Source organism: Mesocricetus auratus, unplaced genomic scaffold, assembly GCF_017639785.1.
Source record: "Mesocricetus auratus isolate SY011 unplaced genomic scaffold, BCM_Maur_2.0 Super-Scaffold_100691, whole genome shotgun sequence".
Classification (NCBI taxonomy): domain Eukaryota; kingdom Metazoa; phylum Chordata; class Mammalia; order Rodentia; family Cricetidae; genus Mesocricetus; species Mesocricetus auratus.
In genome coordinates, this window is record NW_024429267.1 from 55,367,228 (window position 1) to 55,376,905 (window position 9,678).

The 9,678-nt window shown below is 44.4% G+C and overlaps 1 protein-coding gene across 10 annotated transcripts in view; it reads left to right on the plus strand.

Annotated features, from left to right (window-relative positions):
* Positions 1–5,093, plus strand: part of Golga4 (golgin A4) — a 76,242-nt gene extending 71,149 nt beyond the window's left edge. For 8 of the 10 annotated variants that reach the window (XM_040739953.1, XM_040739948.1, XM_040739949.1 and 5 more), the window contains 2 exons: positions 884–943; positions 4,441–5,093. In XM_040739953.1, coding sequence (XP_040595887.1) covers positions 884–913 — 30 coding nt within the window. In that variant the 3' untranslated portion in view covers positions 914–943; positions 4,441–5,093. The remainder of the gene's footprint in view (positions 1–883; positions 944–4,440) is intronic. The other 2 variants (XM_040739950.1, XM_040739957.1) reach the window with 1 other exon arrangement.
* Positions 5,094–9,678: the final 4,585 nt, after the last annotated feature.

Sequence of the window (9,678 nt, forward strand, 5' to 3'; positions counted from 1 at the left end):
TGGTTTAAAGGCATGCGCCACCACCGCCCGGCCATTTTCAGTTCTTAAAAGCATAGACGGGAGATAGCCACACACCTAGATTTTGCGTGCTTCTGCAAATTTTCCTGCAGAATACTAACCTTACTATGTTGTGTGTATTGAAAAACATTTTTCTAGTTTATGTTTTAATTCTGCTACTTTTCTTCTAACTTCATATTAAATCTGTATGTGCTTCAGAAGTTTGTCATGCCATCCAAAGATAGACTCGGGTTTGGTAAACAGCCTTTGCTGTCCTACTGCCATTTCAAAGCAAACCATAAAGCTACTTAATGATGATGGGTGATGTCACCTGAAATGAGGGCGTGGAATTTGTTTAAAAGGTTTGCTGAAGTAACAATGAACTGAGATGAAGTTCCTTTACATTGAAATTGCAACATGGTGTATCATTCCTGCAAACCCTTTTGATACTCTGTTGAATTATAAGGGAGTCATTCAGTGATAAAATTGATACTTTTTAGGAACGAGAATGCACCATACAGTTATACTTTGTTTCAAATCCATCAACTTCCAAAAGTTTGTGGGGGTAAACTGAAATTATGTAAATCAAATGTTTTATGCTGTAAAGGAATTATGAAAGAAATCACTTTATAATATTTCCTTGGCAGTTAAGATGCACTCTCAGCATGAAGTCCATCTTTCAGCATTTAAACTTTTAAATGAAAATTGAAAGTAAAAACTTAGGCTGGGGGAAACATTGCATAGTCCTTATGCTTTGCCTGATGACCCTCGATTTGAAAACAACTTAAGTACTATCTGTAATTCTGTCCACTTCGTATACACACTATAACCTATGTACTATTTGTCTGACAACTAACCCAACAAGCTTTTCCTCTTGGCTTTGTAGTTCCCTTCACCTCGCAGTGGCATCTTCTGATACCCTGAGTCTGTGCTTAGTAAGCGTGTGGTGAGTGGGGAGCCATATGTCTTGTATCTTTGGTACTGAAATAATGGATATTGCATGCAACTAACCATTTCACGGGGATTATTTTGTTCCTTTTAATGAACATGATTATGACATCGGGTTAATGTAATTGCTTTCTGTTGATTCTGTTCAATAGACTAACAGCCACCAAGAATGGCATTTGAAATTACTACAGATTATTCTAGAGAAATGAAAAGAAATTTCTAAATGACGTGATGAAATACAATGTGTACTGTGTTTCAAAGTCAGATGAAGAGATGTATTTCACAATCCAGAACCTAAGCTACTTCAAAGCCTATAGAATGATAGCTTTTAAAAAATGAAAACTAGCAAAGCTGATTAAAATAAGCACAGTTTTATTGTACCCTAGGATCACACAGCTCAATGCAAGATAGCACATGTGTTGTGTAGATGGTCCTAAGCAGCCTAGTTTAATGGACTGTGGCTGTTTCTGATAACATTCTATTACAGTGAAATATAATTTTCTAAAATGTTCCCCATGATTTACTGTCTTCAACATTTAAGGATTCCCAGCCTCACATGGTATGCATGTCATTAACTTGATTTAATATTGCCTTAAACATCTAGGAGACACATATACCTTGAACTTGGCTGTAATTTTCACAAATAAATTAAATCACAGTGACTAAGACCTGGTTATACTTGATGATGATGATGGTTTGTTTCAGCCAGAAACAAATTAGCAGGATGAAAGAGATAAAGTCTGAGACATCTTTTAAAGAAGGTTTTTAAAATGTTTATTTTTATTTTCTATGTCTTTGTGTTTGTCTACATGCATGTACACCACAGAGGCCAGAAGAGGGCATTAGTTCCCTTGAAACTGGAGTTATAATGCAGTTGTGAGTCGTTGTATGGGTGTTGGGACCTTAACCCAGGTCTTCCATAGGAGCAGCCATGCTCTTAAGCTGTGGAGAATGTCTCCAGCCCCTGTGCTTTTTAAGGTTTTTTGTTTTTGTTTTTTAAACCGCCTGCATTGAGTCTCCTTTTGATTTTCATATTGTATCATTTAATTTGCTTGCATGGTTATCTAGAGCTGTCTATCATTGCTGTCTCCCTTTTATTGATGGCAGTGCAGAACACGGTTTTATTAGGTTGCCTGGGGGACAGCTTATGGAATCACCTTCAGAGACAGACAGAAATATGGCAGGGGACAGACAGTGTCTTCTGCTAGCCAGAAGCACTCCTCCCTTCTATTCAGAATGACAGGCCTTGGCCTTTCCACAGACTCCCCATCCCCTCTTCCAGGAACCTTTTACAGCACTTTACCACATGTGACGGTACAGAAGCAGGGACAAGCAAGGAAGGGAGTCCATTATCCTGCGTGTCTCCTGGCAGCAGGGTGGCCAGGCATGGCCAGGAATGGCCTCTGTTTTCTTTGTTTTTTCTTTTACACAGGGTTTCTCTGTAGCCTAGGCTGGGATTGCAGGCATATGCCATGAGGCCTGGCTAGAATGAACGTTATTTTGCTGAGTGGCCTCTATTCTGACGTCAGAGATTAGGTTTAAATAGAGTGGATCAGCCGGGCGTTGGTGGTGCACACCTTTAATCCCAGCACTTGGGAGGCAGAGGCAGGTGGATCTCTGTGAGTTCGAGGCCGGGCTGGACCGACAGCCTCCAAAACAATACAGAGAAACCCTGTCTCGTAGAACCAAAATAAATAGATAGATAGATAGATACATAGATAGATACATAGATAGATGCATAGATAGATACATAGAGTGGATCTAGCCATGCAATTTTGGGAGACATTTTTCAGAGGGCGTCTTCTAAAACCTTTCAAGTGGAACCCTCAATGAGCATAAACGGTGACTCCTGTTGAGGGCAAAGGCAGCTGTAGCATTAACTATTCACTGATGAGAGCACCACATGGAGGCAAGATTACAGATAACTTCGTGAACATTTGAAAGTAACTTTTCACTTCGACATAAAATCTACGCGGTGTCTTTTAGTAAGAGTAAATATAATAAGCTTAGGAGACTTCATGACTGTGAGTCTGATACCTACCTGGTAAGTCAAGTAGTGCTGGAGATAGCTGCTCTCTCACACTGGAAATGTGTCTCAGCATTTCTAGTCATTGATTGCTTGTCCATTCACCTTTTGAGGTGAAACATTTGAGACCCAAGCTTTGCTAAAATAATTGAGGGAATGCCCATGTATGCCATGTCTTTCCAGTTTCTAATCGTTTGTGAAAAATCTTCCTGTTCTCACCCCTGGTTTCTCTCCACATAGTTCTCCCATTATCGTTGGCAGTGACCTGTAAACATCATGCTTACAAGCATTTGACACTGCAGACATAGTGAATAAATGTATTTTTAAGAAGAGGGTAAACTTACACAGTATGATTATCACACTCAATAAATTTAATACTAAGATAATACTAATATCTGATATTATACATAACATCCAATTTTCCAATTTTTTAAATTAATTTTTATTTAAGTTAAAAACAATCTTATTTTACATACCAATCCCAGTTCTCTCCCTCTCGCCCTCCCATTCCCCCACCAGTCCCCCATCCCACCCTCCATCCATTCCTCAGGGAGGGTGAGGCTTCCCATGGGGGATAGTTTTCCCATTTTTGCATGAGATCTTTCATAAATATTTAAGACCACAGGCTCCACAAAGAACATACATTGCATCGAGTAGTCTTGGTCGGTTTGCTTTCATAACATTGATGTTGTGCCACTTTGTTGAATTGAGTTTTGTTTTCCAGAGGGGTTTGAGCCAAGGCTTCAAAGTAGTAACTGAAAAGGAGTGGCCTTACCAGGATCTTCACATCTGTCCACCAGGCTCTTGGGCAGCGTGATTGTTGAGCTTGCTTTGTAAATGAACACTCAGACACCTGAGCCTTCCATCTACCGGACGCCAGTGGACACGTGGCTCCAAACTTAACGTTTTAAACAGAGTACTCAGTCTGAGCACTGCCTTGTAGCACTTTAATCTAGGAAACTCTTAGGAAGCTTCTGGGTTTCTGTTCAGCTTTTTATCAGTTTTAAGGAACTTTAGCTGAAGCTTAGCCTTTTATACCACAATGCCATTTGTCTTTTTTTTTTTTTTTTTCTGCCATGCATATCATGCTGAGCGAATGGCAGGGTGAGGAAATGTACATACTGGGAAAATGGAACCACCCCCTTCCCTGAAGCCCAGGGTGAAGAGCTGTGTCTGTGGGCTCTCCACACAGGGCAGGCGGTGCTCAGGGCTCATGGTCAGGGTCTCGGCTTCAAAATCCCCACTCAGATACTGTTCTCATGGATTGCTCAATCAGTTTAAATGATTCTAACAGTAGTTTTCAGAAGATTCCATCAGGAATCAGTATTTCAAATGGTTTTACTTTTTTATTGTTATTTCTAGAGTGTTAGTTTATTTTACCTTGAAAAGTCAAACAATTCTCACAGGAGGTTGACTATAAAAACTTGTTTGTTTTTCTTATTTCACCCTAGTTCTGTTTTGTTTTTCAGTCATGGCTTCGAACTTCATCTTGAAGAAATGGGAACGGTGAGGCTGAGCAACTGCTGCTTGGCAAACTGTCCATGCTTGCTGCTTTTGGAGGATGCGGGCCATTTTGTCATGAAGACAGGTCTTACCCTGGCCCACAGATGTGCTGCTTTTGAAGCAGAGGTCCTTGGTGGAGCCATGGTGATGGTTTGTTTTTTTCCACGAGGTTTTTCTTGGGAGTTTTCTGTGGTTTAGAGGCTGTGCTGACTGGCCTGGCCTGGTCACTCAGTGCCCCCCTCTTTTGTTCTTTGCCTCTTTTAAAGAACAGCCTGTCTTCCTTATTTATTCTAGGGTGATTTTATTTTCTTCTTAAAGACTTGTGCAATATATTTTGAAGTGAAACTTAGTGAAATTTTTTCTGATAAATTAGAGGATTTAATGGACTATTTCCCAGATTGATTTTTTGAATATTTGCTAAAGCCTAATTCTTTAAGCGATGATAAGTCCCAGGTGGCAGCATCTCATGTTTACCTAGCTTTTATACTGATATTATTTTTCAGAAGAAAAATACTACTGTAAATTGTAAATAGTCAATACATAGCCCTATTGTATGCAGACCTGTGACTGTTGGCCATGTCATCTCAGAGGATCAGAGAAATAAAGTTTATTTCCTATATAATGTCTCTCATTGTGCTTCTTCTTAGGTTGACATCACTTCAAGCTGGTTAAGCACCCATGTTTCAGCAAAGTGAATGTAGAGAGCCTATCCAGTGAGCTACCCAGGGGACCCTAGGAAAGGTGTGTGTGTGCTCAGCATTAATATGAGCATGAGGAAGACATGGGACCTCCCCTCTGGTGTGTTATAGGAGGGCTCTGTAGGTGCTGGTGGCCACTTAAGTGTAACACGAGAGAGAAGCTTCTGGACACCAAGCTGTGGGAACTCATAAGAAGGGTCACATTCCCTTTACGTTCTGGAGAACACGGTACTCGGACTCTCAGCTCTGTAGAGTGCCTGCCTCAGATTGAGCTTCAGTCGTCCAGCCAGTTGGCTAGCCTTGTTGGGGTGCTTGCACTATGATGAAGAGTGCTGTGGAGGCGCCTGGGGCCACCCACACCATACAACTGACTTGCTCGCTATCTTTAGAGAGGAGATAGGAGTCACACACCCCTACTGCCCCCTGCTTATTTAAACCGACAAAACTGTGCTCCACTGAAGGGTTTCTGACAGTATTATGACGTATCTCTTTCGTGATCTTTGCGGGGTGTGAGTGACGGTCTCTTCTGTGCCATCAGTGCAGCTTCTTGTAATTTCTCCTTAGCCCATTCGTAGAGATTCCCAAATATAAAAGAGCAGGGGTGGGTGTCAACCCTGAATTCACCAGAAAACCAGTTCCATCATTTTGGCAGAATTTAAGCAAGGTTTTATTAAAATATTAAATATTGACCAAGATGGGATTTGGTCAGGACCACCACTGGAAACATTCTAGCTGTGTGACTTCCAGATGTGTTGGCAGGGCTTACATGGGCAAAACCCATAGGCCACTGTAATTTCCCATGAGGCTTTGTTGTTATTGTGTAAGGACTCCCAACTCTCAGAATCCCAGAAAGTTACCTGGGTTTGGGCAGGTGGGGCTTACAGGTTAACTTCAGGTCTGACATTAGTTGGCAAAAATTTTCTACAATAGGGCCAGCTAGTGAGCATATTTGGTCCAGAGCCCGGGTGCTTTAGTGTTGCAACTTCTTAACTCCGTACTCAGAGCAGCCATAGATAGTTCTTAAAGGAGTGAACATGGTGTGTTTCGATAAAACTTTACCTTGTTTTTTATTAAATGTGTAATGTTCATACATGAATAAATATGCTTGGATGTCTCACCTCCTCATTCTCATCCCTTTCCCTCCTCACGTCATGTACTCTCTCTTTAAAGTTACAGGTTCAGTACCCGCTGAGTCTATTTAGTGCTGCCTGCATGTGCTTGGCCTGGAACGAACCGCCTCCCTTTTCCAGCCGGCAGCTGTCAGTAGCTCCTCTGTTAGGAGGGGCTTCATGAGCCCCTCCCCATCCTCGCTGGGATCTTGGCTGGCTTGGGAAGCATTTATCTAAATTGTTCTATTATCGATAAAAGTTAGGAGTCAGATGCTGGGGTAAAAGCCCAATCAATCAAGAAAGCGGCAGAGGAAGGACGGGCTGACCTCTCTCCACGCCTCCTGGTGGAAAGACCCAGCAAATCTTTCTAAGCCCCTCCCTACTCTTCCCTGCGCCTCTTATCACATTGTATCCCAGGTCTTCCAAAATCTCTATGGCCTATTCTGGTCAGCCAGTTGTTAGCTCCTCTCCCTAAGTCAAGGCTAGCTTCATTAACAGTCTCTGAGTGTCACACTGCAGTCAAATAACCCCCAACCGGCTTGGTCTTGTGTGAGCCTTGTGCTTATAGCCCCAGGCTTTGTGAGTTCCTGAGTGCAACTGAGCTGTCACTGCGCGAGTACTGCTGAACCTGTTACGTTCAGAGCAGATGTCAGGAGGTGGAGAGGCGGCTCAGCAGCTAAGAGTATTGTCTCCCCTACGGAGGATGTGCGCTCAGTTCCCAGCACCCACTTAGTGCTTGCCACCATCCGTAACTAGTTCCCGGGGATCTGACACTTTCTTAAAGTGGAAGTAAAAATTGTCATTGATCTAGAAGGAAGATTCAGACAGGCAGATAAACAAAACAAGGAAAGATCTGGACTAGAAATTTGACAGCATGGACTGTAAGTCCCTTGAGCCACACGAGTGGCAGGCCCCTCTTCCTGACAACCTCAAACTGCCAAGTTCTACCCACAGAGCACTCTTAACAGCCCTAATTGCTGGACCCAGCACCCCCCCACCCCAGTAAAAAGCCCAAGTTCTCAACATGAAATTCCACTAATTTCCACCTTGGAAACCTTCACCCCTGAAAAGTCCCACCCACCACCAAGACACTCTATACAAGCCCTGTGTCCTGTTCAGTTCTCTGCTGGTTCTTGTCCAAGCAGAGGCAGCCAGCCTCCTGCTTTCCCCTCTCCTGGTAAATTGTGAGGTTTGTTGTGCAGTATTCCTTGACTCCTGACTGCCAAGCTGCAAAGCTTACGTGGAAGAGGGGTATGGCAAAGAACTTGAGCAGGAACTACAGAAACGTGCTGATAGCAGAGCACTCTTGAAACTCAGTGGCTCACTGAAGACATTCCCAGAAGCAAATGCGTATGAAAGCAGACCTTAGGGAAGCCTTTGGGACACAACAAAAGCATCTATGAGATGGAAGAGCATAGCTATTGGTGCATACACTATGTAATCAGAGAGCCCAGCATGTGCCACAAACCTAAAGTCCCAGGAAGCGGAAGCAGGAGAATCCCTGAGTTCAAGACCAGCCTGCCAGCCTGGGCCCTACAGGAAGAAATCCACAGCCCCCTCCTCCCAGCACCCATGCAATTCTGCTCAGGCAGGTGCTAGCCACCCATATGTCCCAAAGGCCGGGATGGTGGGAAGACATCCATGGACCTACCTAGTACCTTGTGGCTCCAGGAAGGTGGGCCCCATTGTCATGAGCAAATGTGCGGGGAGAAACAGGAGAGAGAGAAGCAGACCGTCCGCCTGCTGTGGGAAGAGGCAGAACAGAAGAAATGAAGGCGGTGAGGAACAGGCTCATGTGGGAGGCCTGCATGCCTAGGGCGATGCCAGGGCCTAGTCTGCTGCCAAGCACCATGTCTGAGTCTGCGGTCCTGCCGCAGCCAGGGACTGCGTGGACATCCATGGCCCAAGTTGCCAATAAAGGTCACAAGGATACCCAGTGTCTGGGCCACAACCTGTGGCCATGAAGGGGTACAAAGGCTGCTGCTGGAGCCACACTGATCTGGGTGGCCTGTGCTGCCATCCAGGGCCCTGGTGTTGTCCAGACCTGGGCTGCTGCTTAGGGCTGTCTGGGTCTGTGGCCCTATAGCAGCTGTGGTCTGAGTCAGTGTAACTCCTGTTGCAACTGAAGGCCATGTTGATGTCCAAGGGCCATACTGCAGCCGGGGCCACACAGATGTGAGTGGCACATACTACTACTCAGTGCCATGGTGAAGTCCAGGCCAGGGCAGCAGCCAGGACCATGTCTGGGTCCATGGTCTTACTGTAGCCTGGATCTGTGTCGATGTCCAAGGGTTCTGTTACCATTGAAGGCCATGTAGATGACTGAGATCTGGATCCATGTTGGTGTCTGAGGTCCCCACTGATGCTGGAGCTGTGCCAATCTGAGTGGCCTGCATTGGGACCTGGAACAGTGTATTCCTCAAAACTAAAATCTCTAGGGAAAAATGTATACATTTCTAAAAGTATGCATTACCAAAATGATGGCAAGCAGGTATAAACGAACACATATAACTACCAATGAGGTTGAAAATGAGGGAAGCCAGGCCAGTATGGAGTCATGACAGAATTATAGCACATTGTGGAAGGATGGACATCTGTGCTCCTCCCAACATCCTTACATAGGAAGGGAAGCTGACTTATTAACCTTCACCCCACCAGATTCCTCCCATACATCCCTGTCTGTGTCTTTGGGTTCTTGCCCAATGCTTGACCTATACATACCAATGAGACCAATGAATAAAGCTGATTATCCAAACTAAGTCACCATGGAGGGTGGGGACAACACCTCTGTCTCCCCACTACTGAAGCCCTGAAGCTTGTCTAGGGAGAGTCGTCACATAGCATATGAGTCTGTTTGTGGGCCGCCACCCAGATCACATGGACCAGCCTCGATTCCTATCACACCCAGGAGGAGATACTTACAGTCTTAAACAAAACACTGTCTTGTGCAGTCTGAGAACCTTCTACATCCTTGGAGATGTTGCCAGAGTATGGAGGCCCCAGGACATCAACACCCTTCCTCCTCTACCCTCTTCAAATCATCAGTCCACCATAAAAGATGAGTCCAGACCCAAACCTTGAAAGGGCCAAGAAGATCAGTTCTGTTCAGGAGGTGAGAAGAATGTCCTCTAGAAGGTTTGTAGAGTGTCCATATCAGCTATGGGCCATGAGATCCATTACAATTCCAGACACGAACCATGAGATGATGCATGTATGAGTTTTGCTTTGTTGTACTGAGATTGGGCCCAAGGTGTCACACATGCCAAGCATAGCCACTGAGCTACATTCCCAGTCCTTCCCTTTCTTACTTAATTTTGAGACAGTCATTAAGTTGCCAAACTTGAACTTGCCTTCAGCCTCAGCCTCCCAAGTAGCTATGGTTTACAGAAGTACACCA